This window comes from Malurus melanocephalus, unplaced genomic scaffold (genome assembly GCF_030028575.1).
Source record: "Malurus melanocephalus ecotype Western Australia unplaced genomic scaffold, MMel_1.1 scaffold_79, whole genome shotgun sequence".
In the NCBI taxonomy this organism is placed as follows: Eukaryota; Metazoa; Chordata; class Aves; order Passeriformes; family Maluridae; genus Malurus; species Malurus melanocephalus.
The window spans coordinates 1,098,816-1,121,075 of NW_026623311.1; the positions used below are offsets into that span (position 1 = coordinate 1,098,816).

The following is a 22,260-nucleotide window of genomic DNA, read 5'->3' on the forward strand; positions in this document are numbered from 1 at the left end:
TTTCTGTAATCAGCTGGCAAATACATAAGATGAAAACCTCCTGTAGCTGCCTTCAGATTCGGACTGCAGTGTGGATGCTCTCCTGATGTTTTGCCTGAGTGAATGCTGTGCTTTTAATGGATACACTTTTCATGTAAGGACTCAGAATATTTCACCTGTGGCTGCATACTTCAGTTACACATGCAAGCCCGATATTGTTGCAAGTAAAAACTTAAGATAAGATATTGAATGGATGCCAAAGTTCTTGTTTTTGTACCTCTCCTGTTATGCAATGAAAGAAACACAAAGCTAGGATACTTAATTAGCTGCTCTCTAGGTAGGGTTTCAGTTGATATTAATAATCTGGATTTAGCGTTGACCGTCTGATGACCACATCAGTKAGGGCAGAAGCTTACTATGAGCTTGCCCTTCTTCCTCTTGCTCACTCGTATAGTAGGAGTATTTCCTAATGCACAGCAGACGCCAATCTACAGAAAACTGGGGGAATATAGAGGGTGGAAGGAGAACAGTCATTGCATGTGGCAGCTAGAGCACTTCACAGAGAGTCATCAGAGTTGGATGAGACTCTGCAGTGTTTTTTTAGAAGGAGTAACATGAGAGAGACTGAATCTGGACTGGAGGTGATGTCTTAATTCCTACCCATGATGTTTCCCTATAATTTATGATTCCTTTCCCTTCCTCCCCATATAATCCCTTCCCCCTTCCTTTGTATATACCTAGCCCTCAACAAACAATGTATTGATGTAAAATATTTTTTAATTGCTTAGATTGATTGGCTAGATGGGTGTGACCTTCCCATCCTCATGCATTGCATTGTAGGTAACTACATCAGTACAGGAAATTGAAAGCAGAGAAGTAGGCAGGCAGCACTATGTTGAATGATACAGTCTGTATGCTGCTCATGTCTTCTAGAAGAATTGGTCAAAGACCATTCATAAGTGCAGTTAGCTTGTTTGCCTGCTGTTCAGATGTCACATGTGCCACTTAATAGGTTTTTATATCTGATTTGTGTGCAGGTCTCTTTTTTAATTATCTGAGATAGAACAGAAATGTGATGTGTTAACGYAGATATTGAGAATTCCGTTGTAATCTGCAAAAAAATCACTTGAATTGAACCTAGAAAATCAACCATAWGAATAGATGTATCCAGTTACTCTTTTTCCAAGTAAATATTTATGAGGCAGATTGTTGCCCTATGATATTCCATAATGGAATTGCAGACAGAGCAATATCTCTGCATAGGCTGGGCCAAAGATCACAAGGAGCTAAAGAATATACAGAGGGAGAGCTATATTCTTCTCTTAAGGATGGGAAACTTACTTAACACAAGTTTAAGCTTCATCTGCTGCTTAAGGTAAATATAGTGCAGTTGGGTCATCTTCTGTGTAAGATTTATAAACGCCAAGACAGGCTTCTCTTTATGGTTTGTGCAGATGCTCAGTACCATGCTTATGCATTAAAAATGCATACTGCATCCTAGTTTTCACTACAGGTKAGAGACCATTAAGAGGAGATGCTGATTTCACATCCAGAATGTGATCAAAGTTAAAAAAGTTAGAATCTAAGGCCTTTAGCTATAAGCCTGAAGTCTGAGAGGGAGTCTATTCTACACTTCAGAAAATGTTAAGGTGCAAGACATCGTGCATTTGCATTCGAAAATGTGTGACAGTGGTGGTTTCTTTAAGATGCAGTGAAGTCTCATACAGAGTGCTTTTTTCAGTTCTTTACATTAGTTACAGTTCAAGTTAAACCCCTAGCCTTAGGTATGAACTTGTCTTCATGGTTTTATTTGTACCTATTTTCCCATGGGAATTTCAGTAGGAATAGTACAAAATGTTAGTGTGACAGATGATTCTTACAGTTATACACCTTTTTGTTAATTAAAAAAAAAAAGTAGGCCTTTGAAATGGCTTACCAAGGTGGTCAGGATGGCTACAGCATGGCTTTGTGAACATGAGCTGCTTTATAGGTATATGTGTGTGGATTAGCTATTCCCAAGTTGATGTGTTAAAATAGAAATTAGAAATGAATAAGATGGTAGTATCTCTTTTGAAATGGTACAACTATCTGGCTTTATTACCAAAAGAGCAAAAGATGGAAAGACATGATAAAAGAAAAATATGCACAAAGTGTCTTGATTTGCTGGCATGATATGGTATTATGGACATAAGCAATTGCCATTTACATGGTATTGAACTTTTTGTTAATACAATTGTGTATATAGATGTTGCATGTAGCCAGGTTATGGAGTTTGCTATCTGAATTTAGTTCCTGATCCCTCATTTTTAATATTCTTAAGGAATTTTGACAATTGGAAAGCAATAAATTATTTGCGTTTCTTCTTATAAATACTGTTTCTTTTCAGATCCTTTGGGAGCTGGTCCTCCATAAGAGATGGAAAATTATATAAAGTTCTTAATTTTCAATTTGTATCAGATTTTCTCCTCCTTGAGCAGTACATCAGCACCAGAGGCTTTTGTTACGCTGATATGRAAGTATGCGATGGAGTGTAGGATTGGAACCAGAGGAATCCGATCTTCCTACTGCRCTGTAGAAGTCTGACATAGTTGCCATTGCTTTTCCTGTATTTTTGAAGTCAGGAAGGACTTTTGCGATAGGAAGGAACATAAATTACTTTTGATCTTTGTGAGCACTCTTTTTTTTTTCTTTGAAGTATCACTTAACATACAATAGATTCATATGGATTTCCAGAACGTTGTTCATTTGTTGCAAAACAGCACGATGTAACACAAATGTAGTATCTTCCAAAATCTCTCTCTAATACAGAATGACAAATAGTTTTGAAAAAAGCTCCCCCCAGCCCAAACCAGAGGGATGAGGTAAATGGTAAAGGTTTGACTTGTCTTTTGTTGAGGTTTTTTTTTAGTATTCAGTGATAAGTTCCAGGATTTTACATGGCATACTGCATAAGAGATACTATTGTTAAATACTTCCCTCCTGCTGAAAATGCAAGTCTCTTTTGAATTGGAACCATGAGTTGATGTGAAACCTGCCAGGAGATCCTATAAAATCCTGGGATCTGAGGTATTCTGAAAGTTAAATCAGATTAAAAAAGAGAGATACTAAAATAAATAGATATTAAAACAATATATATTGCCAAAGAACATAAAATAATTTTAATAGAAAAGGTGAGTTATTGGAAGAACAGATGAATGCTCTTTCTTTTTCATTGTCTGACTGCTTTCTGATAGCATACTAAAATTATTCTAGAGAAAAAATTACATTTGTGTGTGTGGCATTCAGTTGGTTGAGATACAGGATTTTAATTTTTTATTTTTAACAAAGAAAACTGGTAAACCCAAAGTTTACTGTTGGCCAAAATAATATTTGTTTTAGTTTGAGTGAATTCAGTGGATTGGCAACAGAAATACATGTGATTCTTTGTTCAGTGTTCCATTTTAAGACATTTCTCTTATTTTAACAACCACTAAATCCCTCTGCACTCTTTTGTCTTCCACCTCTACAGTCTGTGGAAAGAGAAGCACATATGCATGTTAGAAATTGCTTAAAATGACAAATGAAGGGCTTTGATTCAGTCTTTATGAAGCAGACACTTAAGTTTCTTTCTCAACAACAACTTGCTGTTTGTTTCCTAGCAAAATATGTTTGCTTGCTCAGCAATGTTTGATAATTAGAACAGAAACAGCTTTGGCAAAAAATTGATGATTTAAATTTAATCCAAATAGGGTAGGGCTGAGTGAATCCAAATTCCTGTATCTCAAGAGTGTGGCTTTGTGAATTTTCTAGCCTTTTGTAAGTGTAATCAACAACAATTGGTCWAAAATTGCCAAATATTGGTAAACTGGTTTATTCCTGCTTTTTTTCTTTCCATAAGGKAAAGTATCTCAGAAGTGTCTCCATGTAGGTAATTAATGTCTCCATGAAGGCAATAAATAGCCAACATKCTGGTATGCACCCATGTCATGTGATGAGATGGGATGTTTGACTATTATTGAAATTATTTTCTCCTCTTCAATACAAAGTAAATAGCTATTCAGTAAGGAGGTGCCCTCTTATGTCATTAAACACTTGTTTTTCCCAGAGGGCCCCCACAGTATTACAAAACTCAAAGGTTGAGGTAAAACTGCTTGGTTTTGGTACCTTAAGAGGAATGCAAATGACTACCAAAGAAAACGGTAGCTTTGATACCATTTCTGGTGAGTGAAGCTGAATAACAAATTCCTAGTGAATAAATGTTGATTCCAGGTTTAGTCACCAGTAGGATGCCGTATTTTTTTGAGACAAAAAGAAATTTGGTAGAAGGTATGGATAAAAAGATGTCCTCCATCAATTCCCCTCTATCTGACTGTAAAAATAGAGAAGTTTATAGAAGATAGACCAATTTACACTACAAAATGCTGCCAGCTTGAAACAGTATCTGAAACATTGTGGAGTGTCTGCTTTTAATTGATTTTTCTCTGCGTAAACTTAATTCTTCTATTTGCTGAAGTTTAGTATATTCTGTTTTTTAACATAAATAATCTACTTAATGTACTAGTTAGTCTGCTTAATCATGAGGCTGACAAAAAGAAAAAAATGAATATAATGGTTTCTTTTGCATGTTAGAAACACTGCATGCAAGCATAGGATTACAAGGTTTCATTTCTAAGTGTGCAGCAATAGGCTTTTCCTTCTTCATTAAAACATCATTAATTGTAACAGTACTGTGTCTTAAATTTTTTGTACCTCAGTATGTTAGGGAGTAAATATAATTTCACCCAGGTGTTTTCAAGATTATGCTTGATAAGCGAAGATTGATATAGAATGTATTTTCTCTAGACTCGTGCATCGGGGGTTTGGGATTTTTGGTTGTGTTTGCTTTTGGGTTTTTTTTTTTCATTACCAAAAAGAAAATTATTGTAGTATTTTGGATAGGTCAGATGGAAGCCAACAGTTAAGTGCAGCTAGGGGCCAGACTTTAAAAGGATTTACTGATTCAAAGTTACTTTTTTGTCTCTTTTTGGAATATGTCATAAGATATACTGAACACTTAATTGAAAGTCTTGGGTGTTTGCTTAAGTGCTAAGCTGAGCTTCAGAACTTCGCCTGTCTAGTTCTATTGAAATATARTTTTTCCTTTTATCCTACATTTTTACATCAGGTCTATTTTCTGGTTTTCAGGGAATAGATTATAGTACTATTGTAATTTAATTTTGYATCTTTATTATTGGTGGGATTAAAAAATGAAAAAAGAAAAAAAAATACTTCTACATTTAGTTGTATTACCCTAAGAAACTTTTATTTCTTTTGATTTTTAGTGAGCAAATTGCYGTAATTACACTCTGCACCCATAACTAAGAATCATGTGTGGAGCAGGGTGTGTTAGGGTTACCACACTTATTAACATAATTTAAAAAGTGAGATAATATGAAAATGCTCTTCTAGAACATAGGAAACTCAGCAGTACATCAGAGATGTATAGGTATGCTTAAAAGTTGGTAGAAGGTTTTTGTTTTCATATAATATTTGCAGTTCATAGCTATCCTTCCTGGTTTAGGAAGGGGGACTTCGGTTTTCTGTGAAACATTTGTTTTGAGTTCTGTTAGGATTCTTTAGTTCATTAATTAAGAACTCTTAAAAAAATTGAATCAAATTACAATAATTCTGAAGTCTTCCGAGGTGAAACTGGGGCGGCCAATACATATACATATACATATACATATACATATACATATACATATACATATACATATACATATACATATACATATACATATACATATACATATATACATATACACATACACATACACATACATATGTGCATGATTTCATATATATAGAAATACTTGTTGAAAGAAAGTACACATTTATAAGACTTTTTGTCATACTGTTTTTTCTGTGGAAAGATAAAACAAGCTTGGCAAAAGAAATCAAACTTAACAACATAAAATGCTTTGACTGATACTTGATCTCCCACCAAGTAATTTGGAGTGAAAGCACAAATTACAARCATTAACAAATGGACAATGCAAGCAATTATAGTCTCGATCTAAAAGTTCCATTGGTTCTCACACAGCTCCAGCTCATCTGTTGGTAGGCTCCTATAAAAAAATGTAAAAATGCAGCCCATCACAGACTGATATTAAAGCAAAATTTTCTTGTAAGTAACACAACGTGACAGAACCTTGCGTGAAGAAATGGTTATAACAGCTAGGCGTGAATCTGCATCTAGGCAGTGTTCCTGCTCCTAAATTCATTCTAATTACCTTCAGTGTAGGGATGTATGGAATTYGTAGAAAGAGAAAGGAAACTTCCCCGGCAAAGTATGCCTTGAGTGAAACAGGTTGTTAACTGCATCAAATTATTATTTAGGTGGGGTTTTAGCTTTTATTCTTTGTTTTGTCACACAGTTTTTCAGTGGGCTTTTCAGTTTTCTCCAGCTGATTTCATATTTGTCCRAGGGAGTGAGATTGCTTTTAAAACTTTTGCAAGACTTGCAATCTGTAGATTAGGGAGTGCTTTAGGCATTTAAACTGCCTTTTTTCCCCCCAGTTTTTTCAGCAGGCTATCACCCTGGAGCAATTACCCTTATCAGTTTCCTAGATCACATTCGCTCCTTTTACTCCAGTGGTTGTAATTTTGCTCTTCACCCAGTCTTTTTGGTATTCCATTGCATTTTATTGACTGGATTTCAATTTCACCAGGCTTATGGCCAAATTTTGATTTTTCRGTAGCTATACGTGGCACTGTTTGGTAGTATTTTGCTGCCCCTTGCCAGTTTCAAGTCAGGTTCGATGTGCTACTTCCTTGTTACCAGATCTCAATGAAAACGTTTTGTTCTTTAGCAGAACAGTTTTGTTACATTCTCTCAATTTCTCTACTAAACGGAGAAAGTTTGAGCTATAAGACCATGTTTCAGAGAATGTTATGGGTTTTAAAACTTCAGTTTTCCCTGTAAAATTCTGTCTCATTTATATTTCAAAGCTCTCTGTGAAGCCTTTGATAATCAAGTTCAGCAGCAGGTGATGGCTTTGCCTTTTTTAACTCTGGCCCCACCAGCCGGGTAGTGATTCAGGCAGCAATCGCTTGGATGTTACACCAATTATTTTTGTACTCCATTTTGTACTCCATTTTGTCCATTCCTGGAGGAGATGGCCTGGCACCAAATTAATTCAACAAARTAAACAAAGCTTGTGCATTATATTTTATGTTACTGCAAACGTTGGAGTGATTGTTCCCAGAGGTTTCCCTGCGTAAAGCTAATTTTCAAAAGTTTACTTCTCTCCCTGGGAAGGTGTCTCTTATACCAAAGCAAATGTAACCAAAGTTACTACAAAGTTGCAAACACTGGAGAGAGGCGCCCCTTAAAAGAATTTTCGAATTACACCTCCAGAGCATCTTGTGTGTCACAAAGTTACAACGTGCACTTTACTTAAAAAGAGAAAAGCAAAAGAGTCAGAGAGGGTCAGACAGGTAGAAAGGTACCTTGTTTTCTTTTTCTGAAATGATCCATCATAAAAATTAGCAATTCATTGACAGGATACCCTTAAAACAAGAGCGTTTGTTCCAAAAAATCAATCTGTGACACCAATTAAAAATGTCATGAACCAACGTAAACACAGAAGAGCCAATAAAACTAAGTCTCTGTGAATAAAATGGGTCGAACCTAGAAAGGTTCAAAATGTACCATTCTACTCCCCTTCAAATGGGTGCGGYTCTTCTGGGGTGGGGGACCCCATGGCTGGGCTTGTCTGCACAGCCAAGGATGGGTATTCACTGACACTGACCAGAGGCTTTTTCACCACTCACTCAAAACCTCTCCTCCTACCCCCTTTGGTGTAGGGGTCTGTGCAAGCCTGCCAGCAGATAAACCGGGATTGTGGTCTCCACCCTGAAGGGCTAGGCTTGATCTTCCTGTGAATGTGTTCTCCTCCCCCARCCCAGGTCTGAGTCACTTTATCTTATCTCCATAAACTTGCAGTCCAGGGCCTCATTCAGAGTGCTGTGGTCTTCCATGCAGCTTTTTTTTTTTTATTCAGTTTTGCTATAATAAGGCAAAAGTCCTTAATAAAAATGTTTAAACCATAAACAATAATATTTCAGTCTCCAATTGTATGTGCTTGTTTTGAATATGTGTAGATCATGTTCAAGTCCTTTTCTTTTTGACAAGAAATACTATAATTTTTATCACATAGAGCTACCCCATATTGCTTCTACTATTGCTCTGTTACTTGAAAATAAATTACAAGTGAGTCCCAATGCAAAATCCTTGAATTTCAATTAGTGAGTTAGAAAATCAAAGAGCTCTGCTAAACTTATGTGTACCTGAATCTCCCTTTTTTATATGTGTAGTTGTTTAGAAACACCTGAAGATCAATTTATTGTGCCATAGCATGGTGGAACGATTTATTACAAAAGGCAGTACTGTGGAACTACATGTTCCATACTTTGCAAAAGGAGTAAATTCATTATGCTGACTTTTTTTGACAGCTCTTTTAAGCCTTTTCACTGTGGTTCAGTGCAGTTTTCAGCAACTATAGAGAGTCATCGATGTTCTTCCACTGCTTTATATTTAACTAACCATAGCTAACCTTTGCTGAAAGCCTAGTAGTATAATAAGAGAAATGCCTCAATTCATGTTGTGTGTGCTGTTTCAGCTGTTAAAAAGAATAATCATGAATTCTGAACCTCAGCATTTGGAGTATGCACTTGCAAATTATTGAAGTACACCTGAAGGTGGGCTTTGTTTTTGGTAGGAATGCAGGGAAATAGTTAAATGTAGTTTAGTGACTTGGAATACCCTTAAACTTTGCATGGTGTTTTGTACTTGTGGCAGCATTTCTGTACCATGTTTTGCTGCTTATCCAAGCACAAGGTACTTCAAATTACATCTTTGCTTAAAATGACTGAGGAAAGTGTGCAGAAGTGGAATCAAGATGACACAATTGCTTCTGTATATTGGGTGGCAGTTGTAAATGTGTAAGTCTATTCTTTGTACTTTGGATCATGTAACAATTTTATTTTCTTCTGATCTCAGGTGGGCAAAAGTGGGATGATAAATTAAGGATGACTCTCTAAGGATGAGTCAGTGCTGGCTGATTGCCTGTGTTCCATACTGGCTGGACAGCAGCCAGCCTCTGGTCTAGAAGCTTGTACTTTGTGAAGCAGTTTTTTCTTGCTCCAGTGTACTTGTGAAACCATTAAAGTACAAATGTGATCCTTTTGAATGGGAAATACATCTTAACCTTTACACAGATAAAAGTTCTGTGGAGTCTTGGATGTCCTCTTTTCTCCTTCTTGAAAGATTCTAGGTTTAAGGACCTCGTGTGATCCTGTGTGTTCTGCTTGTTAGCATTTTGCTAACAACAATCCCCTTAGTAGTTTTCCTTTTGGAGTGTTTGTTCACTTTTTTTTTGGTGATAACATGCCTTGTTTTCTTCATCCTCCTTTTTTTTTTTTCTGCTGCACTCAGGGACTTGAGAAACCTAGCAAACCACACAGTTTCCTGATGTCTTAACTACTGCTCTTTCATGTTGGAAAACTAGTTTTGTTGTTTTTTTTTTTTAATGCAACACATATATAATATCATCATTTGCTTGAGTATCTTGGATAGCCAGGTTAAGGAAAAAGTGATAGATGACTTAATACACTTCTGCTTCCTTTCTAGTTAAATACTGTTACCCTCAAATGAAAATTTTCAAAAAACGCTTTAAAAACTTATTAAAAGATTGCCAGATGAATGTTTATGAACCGGAAATTGATCTCACAGCCTTGCACCAATTTATCCTATCAGGACCTACTTTTTATGTCACTGTTTGAGAGTTGCACTAAAATACAGTTTTAGATCTCCAAGTTTTACAAAGCACCATGACTAGGCAGTGCCAGGTTCTAAGATGATATGGATTCATAATCTATATTTTGTTTCCAAAACTTTTGATCAGTTCATTGTGATTGTTTTTTTTTTCTCATGACCCTTCTCTGCCACTTTGCACCAGTCCAGGTATCATCTGTACTTGAAACACTCAGCATAAAAACTTCRAAGAGGTAGTATATTGTAGCTCTGCTTGCAGAATTTAAGTCTATATCTGAAGTGGATCAGATTGGTGCACCCAGTAATCCACTTGTCCTCAGATGTGCGAATGTGCACCTAGTCAGAAGTACCTAGTAYTGCAAAAGGTGATGCATCCCAGAACCTGGTACTGATACCAGAAGAATCCAGACTGGTTGAGTGATATGGTTAGAGAACATGGAACACATCCATGGATAGGTTTACCCAGTGGTTGTCCCAAAGCATTCTCGTGATGGAGCACCACTAAGAGCACCATATTGGTCTATATCTAGAAAAAAAATTGACGAACATGGTGACTTGTCTGAATGAATGGGCTGCAGGTAAACTTATCCATAGGATAAGTTAATTTATGCAGTGATGCTATTATGCTGTCTGTGTTTCTTCTGCTAATCTAGTTAAGTGCAGGTGTCAGTGTTGAGCCTCAGCCAGTATTCAAGCATGCTGAGTGTTAATGGTCCAAAATCGCAGCATGTACATGTTACTCAGGCTCATGAAGGAGCAAAAGAAGCCAGTAATCGAAGCAAGGAAAGCAGTTGGGAATTTTTCCTCACAGAGAACCAATATGCAGTGAGATTAAATTTGTATCTTAAGTGAGACTMATCAGTTTGCATCAGGAGTTTTTAATATACTTTTTTGTTTCTTCTCATATCTTTAAGGCAAATTGTCTTGGGTTGATTTTTGTGCCARTTCTGTTATGTATTCCTATTCCCRTTGGCTTGTAAAGGTGTTTGTACCTTTAAATGCAACCCGGAAGAAGGAGCAGGAGCTGCTGGGAAGGCAGCGYGRRCRGTTTAAAAGCTGGTGCTGCCACGCAGCCGGGGCTTTTGGAACTCAGCTCTTGATCTGCTCGGSGCTGCGGGAGTCCTTGCTCGCTGAGTGCAGYGGAGTTACATTGTTGCCGTTTTCAGCTAGCTCAGGTTTGTTTGCTTCGGCAGCTTTCCGCGGACAGACCCCCTCTGCGGCTCCTGCGATTCGGCTCCTGGAGCAATTTGAGACCGGTGGGGAGAAAAAAAGCCGTGCAGCTCATCTCATCCGGGATTCCGGAAGCCAAGCCGGCAACAGAAACACACCGAGCCCTCCGATCCATCCACAGTGAAGGAAGGACTGTAATACAGGGGTTTTTTTGGGTTTTCTTTTTGCCACTGTTACGGGAACGGCCACGTGGGTTTTATCYTTTTCGTTTCTTTTCCCGGGGACGGAAGTCACCATTTTGTCCGTGCCACATGGCGAGCCGGAGTTTCACATCGGCGTTCCTGGGCTTTTGAATATCTAATGGTTACTTTTTATCTGTGTCCTGTGGACACTGTGTTTTGTTAATAAACTACCTTTTTTCTCTTCACTTTTTGCCCAGCATCTATTTCTTATTGGTGGGGAAAAATTATCAAGTTTTTTCACTTCAGAGGAAACATTTCTCTGTAACGTTTTTCTCTGAAAACATTTGTCTCAAAACCAAGACACAAATGCAGAGTGTTTCCAATTTAAAAACAATTGTTCATCACCACAGAGGAGAGAGACGGTTCTCTGGTTCTCAGAAAGTACTTCCAGCATAGCTTGTGTTGTGTGCTTTGTGTCTTTATCTTTTATGACTTATTTCATGTGCCACCATTTACTGAAGAACAGCAAAACTTGAACCAAAAAGTGTGTACCTTCTGAATTAGGCTTGGACTTAACTTTTAACGCCTACATAAACAATGAACGGGTGGCTATATTTTGGGGATACAAGAACCACTTATATCCTTTGTTCAACTGAGAAGTCACTAAAATGCTGATAGTCCCTGAACTAGAAAATGAACATTGTCCAGGGGTACAGCTGTCTGGTGGTGATGTATGTGTACATTTGRAATAATGTTTAGAGCAAAAGTTTGTGGCCTGCTCCGTGATACAGCTGTTACTAAAGGAGGAACTAACAGGTTCGCYCCCCCTAATTTGAAGTGATTCCTTTCAGAGACTGAGAAGGTAAAGCCTTCTGAGATCTGTGAGCTTGAGAGCAGCAGCTACTAGATAAAAATAAGTTACTGCTGCACGACTTCCAGAAAGCTTTTCCTGCCTGAGAACTCTGGTAATACACAAATTCTTGACGATGTGGATAATTGTCTAGCCTGATTGGTCAGTGGAGGAGAACAACTTTTTCTAGCAGCTCTTTTTTTTCAGGAAAAATTATGTCAGTGATCTAGAAATTGGAATTCACTCAGTTTTGTTTGGGTATTGAAACAAAGTGTGAAAAGAACCACTGTAAGGGAATACACGTTTCCTGCCCTCCTTGACTGCAGTAGTTCAGATTTATTGAACATGATTGTCTCCTCCAATTCCTCCCTTGCATTTACATTTTCATTTGGCTTTTCTGGCTGATACAAGTTGCATTATTCTTTAGCAAGGCTTCTTACCTCCAGGTACAGAAACAGTGGCTGCAGCTCAGATAGCCGGAGTAGAGATATCTCTGGCCTTTTTAAGCTAGGGGATTTGCCCTAACTTTGGGCTTTTCTAAGTGCAGAGTTTTGCTTAAAGAATATTAGTTGATGTAATTAAGCTAGTGATGGACTATCGCAGAAAATTCCTGGTCATGCATAGTAAACAGGTAAGAAGCTTTGTTGTGGTTCAAGAGCTGGAAATACAAACCACATGTATTTCTCTTCGGATTTCATAGGAATTATACAGGAAGATTTTGTAAGGAATGAAGGCCTGTCTTTGTTAGAGAGGGAGAAAGGAAGAGACAAGCACACATAAAAAGATTCAGCTTCAAAAGAATGCAGCTCAGGACTTGTCCAGGTTTGCCTGAAGGGCAAAAGTATTTATTTATGAGGTTTAAAAAAGATAATCCAGATTGTCTGTGATGTTTCCTGTGGCAACATGAACAAGGGTAGAGTTTGAAAAAGTTTGTATTTTCAATTGTCTTCTTTTTGTTCAGGTGCACTGGATCAGAACAGCTCTTGCTGAATTTGTAATGTTTGAGTTTACCTAGATGGCCTTTATTTGTGGGTGTTTTCCCAAGTTGTAAATGGACAGCAGGTAGCTGTGGGGACAAGTCAAAAGGCTGAAAGACTGAAATATTTTTAACTCACCAGCCTTCCTTTGGGTATTTCGATTTCAAGGAGAGAGGTGCCAGGAGACAGGCTTGGAAAGATGCCACTAAATTTGGTATGTGTTGGTATTTCAGGTCCTAATTTTTAAGTAAGTTGTTCTTTGTGTATCAGATATTGGAGTGAAAATAAATWCATAACCTCTGCTCTGAGATTTTCAGTTATAAGAGAGGTCTCTGGTACTGGTGTGTGTGTGTGTGTGTAATTCAGATTCAGGGTGGGAATGTTGTTGGTCTTCAGTCTGGGTGGTTCAGATAATTGGAACAGCTCTTAGGACAAGTGATCAGCTTGAAGGAAAGTGGACCCCTTTGTTTGGTTAATTAAATTCCAGCATAACTTAGGTCACCTCTGTTGTGATCTCGTTTTTTGACAGCTGTGTTACTCCTCATGCATTTTACAGTGTTCTTGCTTGGAAAAAATGAGAGTAGGGATTGAGTTTTGCRTGGAGATGAGGTATTGAATTTATTAGGCCTCTGCAGTATCATTACTTAGCAAAAAGCACAGAATAGAATGTTGCTCTGCTGTTATATTTTCTCATTTTCTTTTGTCAGAAATGTTCTCTGCCTATATGCATAGCTTCACTTTTACTATTAAGTTGGTTATCATCTTTTTTTGGGAAAAACATGGATGAAGGCCAGGGTAAAGTGAAGTCCAAAAATCTTAGTGCAGAGGTATTCTAAAATTTTGTTTAAGAAAAAGGTAGAATAGGAAATAAAAGTGTTATACAATGGAAGAACAACTACAAACTCTTGTATTTTGTAGGTTTGTAATATTTGAATAATTAGTTTGTCTTAGTTTTATGAGCAAACAAACCATGTATGTATGTAGTTTTTATGTATTTCTGGTTGTATATATTTATAGTTTTTATATATATCATTTAATAAGACCAGCTACAAGGTTCTGCACCTGTGTTTGGGCATCCCCAATATCAGTACAAGTTAGGCAATGAACAGATCAAGAACAGCCCTGCTGAGAAGGACTTGGCAGTGGTGGTGGGTGAGAGGCTGGTAATAACCCAGCAATGTGCTCTTGCAGCCCAGAAAGCTATGTGTCTTGGGCTGCATCAAAAGCAGCGTGGGTAGCAGGGCAAGGGAGGGGATTCATCCCCTCCACTCCGGTGAGATCCAGCTCTGGGGTCCCCAGCACAGGGGACATGGGCCTGTTGGAGCAAGTCCAGAGGAGACCACCAAGTTGTTTGGAAGGATGGATGGATGAATGAATTTCCTTATCTCTGTGAGGAAAGGCTGAGAGAAATGGGTTTGTTCAGTCCAGAAATGAGGGGGTAACCTAATTGCAGCCTTCCAGTACCTGAAGAGAGCCCCAAAGACAAACGGAGAGAGACTACTTACAAGAGTATGTAGTGACAGGACAGGCTTTAACCTGAGCGATGAGAGATTTACATAAGATATAAAGAATACATAGAGACTGGAGAGACACTGGAATGAGCAGCCCAGAGAAATTGTGGATGCTCTGTCCTTGGAAGTGCTCAAGACCAGGTCAGATGGGGCTTTGAGCAACCTGGTCTGGTGAAAGGTGTCCTCTGCTCATGGCAGGGGGGGGTTGGAACTAGACGATGTTTAAAGTCCCTTGCAACCCAAACMATTTTATGATATATTCTGTGATGATAGCTAAAATTAAAAACTCCAAACAACTCTGYGAATTAGAACATAATTTTGTTATGTGCAATATACATTGTATTTTCACAATTAGAAGCTTAGTTTCAATATCGAGACTCCTCAGGAACAGCTGGATTTTTGTTTAGCTGTGAGTTTCATTCTTTCTTACCGATTTATAATGTAGAGTGATATTTTTTTGGCTCCTAAGAAGGCAGCTGTCTCCTAGAGGAAATTGTCTAGTTGCAAGTAAAGTGTTTTGATCCACAATCACAGTTGTTACATTGTGAAGTGTAGTAATATTGTATCAATTTAAATTCAGAGCCAAAAATCAGCGGGTCCCAAACTCTTCTGTTTCTCACTTCACTTGTAGACACATAACATGGCTTCTCAAATTCTAGCAAAAATATAAAAAATAATGTCTGTCAGGCTCACTATCCTACTTTTGATCAATGAGACCTCTGTTTGCAAAACCAGTATTTCAAGAAATTGCCTTTAGGATTTTTGAAACTTGATAGTGGACCAGACTTTGAGCACTGACATTCTTTTTCCTAAAATGGTGTCCTGGTACCAACATGGTGTGGCCTGGCCCTGGGACTTGCTCAGGCTTCATGCTGCTGACAGAGTTTGCAAAATTCACTCAAAACCAGTTTCTGATTGTGAAATACAGCTTTCTGAGTTGCTATTTTTGTGAGGCTAGGAAAACCTACTTGAAATAACCTCTGACAAAGTGGAGCCTCTGTCTTGAGCAAAAGCCACCAGGGAAAAGAGAACCTGGCTTGGGTGTTCCAGCGTTTTAAAGAAAACCTGGCAACTCCCACCTCTGTTTCCAGCCATGGTACTGGATCCTAAAGAGATAGTAACAATCTTGGGCACAGATAGCTGTGGAATACAATAACACTTTGGATTACCCTGGAAAGATACTTTTAAACTTACTTAAAAGCAATCTCATAATCCTTAAGTAGTTTAAGACTAAGGTTTGTACTAACACATGAATGCAGTGCTTAATTTTCTGTTTGTGGGTTTTGCTGTTCTTTTTTTTTTTTTTTTTTTTTTTTTTTTTTTTTTTTTTTTTTTTTTTTTTCCTAAATGAAATTTTAAGTAGCTATACTAGTCTCTTCTTTGGGGTGGAAGCTGTACAGTTCACAGCTGGAAGATACCCAAAAATTTGGGGTTGTCTAGCATTCCAAGCAAGATGCAGAATAAATTTATTAATTTTACATTAGTGGAAGAAATACTGCACAGGGTTATCTCTGAATCTTAGAGAGCGCAGATGTGCAAGATACTTGCGTCAGTAGTCTATTGTTAGTCTGTCTATTTTCTTTTCTGTACTTCTGTCACTGTGCTTGGATGGTACTGTGTGACGGTACTGGGGGACTAAGGGAAGGAGATACACAGTTTTCCATTGCTTCCATGGCGTACTTGAGAATTTGAGAGRTTTTTTTTGTACTTACCATTTCTGCAAGGAGAACCAAATTTGCATGCTAGAATGTTTGAGCTCGTGTGAGGTATTGTATTTGGTCTGGCTGAGCTGGAGTTACTTTTCCTTTAGCAGCCCTCACAATGCTGTGCTTTGCATTGGTAGCTGGAAAGGTGTTKGTAACACACCAGTGTTTTTTCTATGGCACAGCATCAGTGCTGTCTCTTTAACATTCTCTCCTTCCCTGCCCCCATTAAGTGAGCTGGGAGTGTGCAAGATCCTGTGAGGGGACACAATTAGGCTAAAATAGCTGACCCAAATTAACCAAGGGTTTATTCCATACCATATGATGTCAGCTCAGATATAAAAGCTAAAGGAGAGAGGAGGAATGGGTGGCATTCATATTGTACAATGTTTGCCTTCTGGAGCAACCACTCTGTGTGCTGAAGTCCTGCTTTCTGGGATGTGGTTGAACATTACTCTCTGATGGAAAGTAGAGATTGATTTTTTTTTCCTTTGCTTATGTGTGTACAAACTTTTGCTTTTTTCTTGCTTTAATAAACTGCCTTATCTCAACCTACTAGTTGTATTCCATCTTTTTTTTTTTCTCTCCAATGTCCTGCTGTGAAGGGAAATGATAGAACGGTTGAATGGGTACCTGGTATCCAGCCAAGGTCAACCCACTACAATATTTAGGCTGACTAGCAGGGTTTACAGCACTGAGCCTAGTTTTGAGTATCAGAATGTTTAGACAGGAAGGCTTTCTAAGTCAAGTGTACTAGTTCTGTACTTACTTCACTGCATTCCATTTCAGACCTGTAACTTTTTCAAGTCTGTTTTATGTCAGGATATAAAACTATTCCAATTAAAGCAGGGTTTCATTGTTTCCTAGTTTTTAAACTCAAAATTAAGCACATAGTAAAAACCCCTGCCTAGTGGTTACTCCTAGTTCTGGTTGGGGTTTTTGTTTTTAAAATTTTGCAATTTCCTGTGGTAATTGTATCAAGTATTTCCACATGAAACACCAAGTGTGCTTCATTGTCCTCGAAGGTAGTGAAATCTTGTGAGAAATCACAATGTGAAAAAGCCCAAGAATCTGTCTGTTGGCTGTATTTTTGATACACATTTTTTCAAAACTATTGTTTTTAAGACATCCAACCTCATGCATAGCAGCCCTTTTCACCATGGAATTTACGTATCATAAATTTGATCCACATAGAGAGAGAGAAATTTTACAGCAAGAAGAGTTGCTTTTCTTTTTGCTCAGTCTGATAAGTTGTGAAAAGGAGTATTTTGATGTTTTGCATGTACTGTTTTTAAAATCAACATCAGACAATAGTTTTTAGTCCTTAGAAAGAAAAATATTCTCTTTTATTTTAGCTAAAATCTATTAAAACTATCATATARCTTTTAGTATATAAGTATTCTGATAGAACCTTGTCAGTGTGTCCCATGATGAAAACTTTTTCCAACCATACCACTTTTCTTGCCCTTATAAAAACCCCCAATTCATTACCATTGTGAGAAGAATTTCTGCATAATGCTTTTTCTAAATAGGTATTGCCTAGAGAAGTTTTCTAGTTTGGAAGTTCATGATCATGATGCCATTTTAAGTATATTTTGAAAATATGTGCTAGAGTTCATGTTGAAATGCATAGGGGTCTCCATGGTTCTTTTGATTCTGGAACTACCACAGATGTTGCTGATGGTTATCTTTGAGAAGAATCTGCCTGTCCCTAAATTGTAATGGTTTAATTTTCTTATTGTCAAACAATTCTTAGACTATGGGTAGGAAAAGTTTTTCAGGAATGTCTGCTGACATATAAATGTTCTGGTAAATGAATGTTAAATTCTTTGAAAGTTGAACAATTTACTTCAATTTCTTGGTTTGACAGRCATTAGAAATACTTATTACTAAAAATTTTCCTAAAAAATACAATTGTGCTTGTTTTCAGCTCTGGATAAAAACTCAGTAGCCATACTTTAGCCACACATTGACCTAACCTGTGTGATGTGTTAGATGGCAGTAAGACAAAAACAGCTACCTCTGTGGAGCCTTCTACCTAAGTTTACTAGTCCTTTTTTGAAACAAAAACATGACATGCATACACATGCCACATATGTAGAAATGTCATACTTTTAACATTTATGTATGCATTCCTTTGTGAAGAGGCTTTATGTATATTCTGAGGACTATAGCTCTGATTAAAAGCTTGTCATTTCCTTGCACCACCAAGAAAAAGAGAAAATGATTCTTTGAGTATAGTTAGACAATCAAATAAAATTGAATGATGAAGTACTAATTTTATATATATATATATATATATATATATATATATATATATGTAAAAGGCAAGTATTGCTGGTATGATATTCTATCATTCTTGCTCTAAAGGAATGTGTAGTAGCTACCTCTCAATTTCTAGTGCTGTAAGAGTGGGATTCTGTAAATTTATATGAAGAATTTGTGGAGCCATACACATGCATTCAAAACAGCATAAAAGGAGAGGATTTAATTTGATCTTGAGCTAAAAATGGCATATTGTATTTCCATCAAGAAAGTGTTGTAAAATTTAAGAAGACAATTTGATTGGTATTTGCTGTAGTTGTAGAGTCGATTTAGTTTTGCAGAAACAGTACCGTTAGTGTTAGCAACACTAGTGATAAAATACTAGTCAAAGCCCTTACGTGATGCCTTGTCCTTATCTCTCCCTTTCCTTTTTCTTGTATCTCCATAGTGCTGCATACCCAAGGTCCCAGTGATGGCAGTCTGTATGCAAAAGTGAGAAAGAAGAGCTCTTCAGACAGCAACATCCCTGGTGTTGCTCAGGGTGTTCCTGTTACAGCCAGTTCTGATTACAGTGATCATACCCTGTCCGTCAGTAGTGATTCAGGACACTCCACAGCTTCCATCAGGACAGACAAGACTGAGGAACGCCTTGTCCCAGGTGTCAGAAGGGGTCTGAGCCCACAAGAGAAGGCAGAATTGGACCAGCTACTYAGTGGCTTTGGTCTGGAGGATTCTATCAGCACCACCAAGGACATGACTGATGCTCAAAGCAAGTACAGCGSCACTCACCACATAGTGCCAGCTAAAGCTCCCAGGAATGAAGTCACCAAAATGAAGGACAGGGAAACTGATATTCTGGATGATGAAATGCCTAATCATGACCTTCACAGTGTGGACAGCATTGGGACTTTGTCTTCCTCAGAAGGGCARCACTCCACCCACCTAGGGAACTGTAGTTGCCACAAGAACAGTCAGAACTCACTTCTTTCAGATGGCTTTGGAAGTAATGCTGGGGAAGAGCACCACAATGCTTTTGCTGCAGACCTGGGAATTGCTGTGGATTCTATCTATGAGAGATCATTTGGAAGCACTGAACCAAAGCCAACTGAGCAATTGCAACAGAATCCTTCTGTCTCATCCCATTCACGAGCCTATGGCCCAAGTAACTACTCTACTCAGACCTGGGTACGCCAGCAGCAGATGGTCACTGCTCACCAGTATGGTTTTGCCCCAGAGAATGAAACTGGGGTTGGTGTTCATAACACYGTGGAGAATTTGGGCAGTGTCCAGAACCTGTCTGGAGTCCCAGACACCCCAACACGTGGCTCCGGCAGCAGAGATGCTGTGCAAAGGGAGCTAGGAAGCGTGCTGGGTGCTGCAGAAGCTGAAGAATATACAAGTGCTGACAGTTTTAAGTCAAGACCAGTGCCTCAGAGAAATACAAATGGCCTGGATCTCGGACAAAATGCTGGGGACTTGCCAGGTTCTCCTACTTTAGATATTGATCAGTCCATTGAACAATTGAACAGGCTGATCTTGGAGTTAGACCCTACATTTGAACCTATCCCAACCCGCATTAACACTCTCTCCAGTGAAAGAAATCAAGTAAATGGCTTCACCAGCCTTGATGGACACATGAAAGGGCTTGACAGTAGTTCGGACTTCCATGACAAATTAGAAGGCACAAAGAGGAATCCCTCCCGGCATGGTAAGCTGTAATACTTCCTGAACATAATGCTCTTTCTAGCACGTGTGTGTTCATCATATGGTACAGCAGGACCTTCAGGTCATGGCTTAAAACTTTGACAATGATTAAGGGATTCAATCAAGGGATTATTTCTGTTACCCTCTTCACGTAATCATCCAAGATACAGAACCAAATTGATGTAAGATAAGTGAGTTTTACTGGTACTCACCTTTTTGCAGGTACTTACTTGAAAAAAGGAGTGTTCAGCAAGTTCTTACCTGGTACAGATCATCAGTTGGTATTTTTTTGCTGCTGTAAGTTATAAGAGGGCAGAATTTGTACATTGAGACATTTTTAGAAGGCATCAGTGTACCACCAGTAAGTTTCTATGCAATGTTTTCACAAATAATGTAATATTTGCCAGTAAAGTATTTTACGACATGCTCTTTCTGAAAGTTTTCTATTTAAAAATTTACAAGTCACAGTTCTTTTTTGTCATCTCTGGCTCTGAAATGAGTGCAGAAATCACCTGGTGGAATTAAATATGCAACACTTGCTGACTATGTTGCCTAGGTAATTCTGCTAGAACTAGGAGCTTTGCAAAACGATGAGTGGTTTGCCTTTGGCTAAGTCCACTAAACCTATTATTAATGGTCTACCTAAAATTTTGACAAATAAGCTCTTGCTGGTCTTACTGTCATATTTGTAAAGTTTATGTGGTCWAATTCCTCTGGCAAAACATATGCCCTTACCTTCCTTTCTCCCCTTCCATCTTCCTCTTCTTCCTCTTTTTATCTCCAGTCATTGTGCAATGAAAGACTTGCTTGTGTCTTCAGAATTTGAATTAGTATTGGCCAGCATGACAGAAGAGGTACCCATGGCCTCACTAGACACAAATGAGCTACTTCAGCTCAAGCCTGGTAGGATATGCTAAACCATTCAATGATGAATGTGCCTAATTAGCAAGTGGTTTCTGTTCATGTTCTGTGTGATCAAGGATGGTGATTCTTGTAGAGAAGGTGAAATCACCATTCTGTGTTTAGGAGGGTAACTGAGGACCAAAGAAGTCCAGAAATCCATGATGAATATATGTGAGATACATCCCTGCTTCTTCCTAACACACAGTAWGCATTTTGTAGCATTAGTTCTCTTGAAGAAAAGATTCTCTTGAATCTTTTCAAATTATTAGCTGAGGGGCAAATTGAGATTTTTCCAGCCGGAGAGAACTCTTCCCTTTATATACAGTAAATTTAGTGAAGGGGATAAAGAGATCATTTAGAATAAGGAACTTTTGAAGTTCTATGTTGTTGGAGGTTAGGATTTCTCCTTTTGGGGAATTTTYCCCCCATTCTTGTCCCTTAGAGATAGTAATAACCAAGTATTTAACCTAATATCTAGGTGCTCAAAAAAGACAAAAGAAGTTGCCAAGCCCCGGGGGATGGGGGGGCGGGGAGGACTCCTGAAGGCACTCTTATGTGACAGGGTTCTCTCTGTGGAGAGTACAGTTCCCGCTAGAGTTTCGGGCTTGGGGAGAAGGGGGGAGGGGGGAGGGGGGAAGCGGGAATAGCTCTCTTCTCGCTCGGCTTGGCTTGGGGGTTGGGAGAGGACGGTGGACCCGCTGCCTGCGGGAGAGAGCTCGCCTGCTGCTGCTGCAGAGCCCAGCGTCCTGCCTGTTTGCTACACTGCGGCTTCTGCACCCGTGCCTTGCCGGGACCCCTGTGATTCCAGCTGCATTGCATTGTTCGAGTTTTGATACATTTCGTCTACAGGCGCGGGATTCTTGCTTGTGTCTTTGCACAGCTTGCTGCTCTGAGGTTCCCGCTACAGCTCCTCTTGCTATCCAGAGGGAGCACCAGAACGGGCTCCCCCTGTGACTTGGTAGAGGAACTTTTCTCCATCCATTTCTGCCGGCTGCACCCACCCTTGGCCACTTGGGAGCTGAAACCAGCCGGGATCCGCRCCACAGCGCCCCGTGCAGCTGCRGGGGAGTCATCGCACACCCCTTCCCGGCCGGGACTGTAACTGCACCAAAGGGGAGRGTGCCTGACAGTCCAGAGAAGGCTGTCACTGGGTTTGTGGTTGGTTGGTTGTTTGTATTAGCAAGAGCTTGATTTTGAAACTACCCATGGGTCTGAAGGTA

At 38.8% G+C, this 22,260-nt stretch overlaps 1 protein-coding gene across 7 annotated transcripts in view; it reads left to right on the forward strand.

The window, feature by feature from the left end:
* Positions 1 to 22,260, forward strand: part of TNS3 (tensin 3) — a 141,602-nt gene that overhangs the window by 60,701 nt on the left and 58,641 nt on the right. For all 7 annotated transcript variants that reach the window (XM_057367470.1, XM_057367473.1, XM_057367476.1 and 4 more), the window contains one exon: positions 18,882 to 20,141. In XM_057367470.1, the coding sequence (XP_057223453.1) occupies positions 18,882 to 20,141 (1,260 nt within the window). The remainder of the gene's footprint in view (positions 1 to 18,881; positions 20,142 to 22,260) is intronic.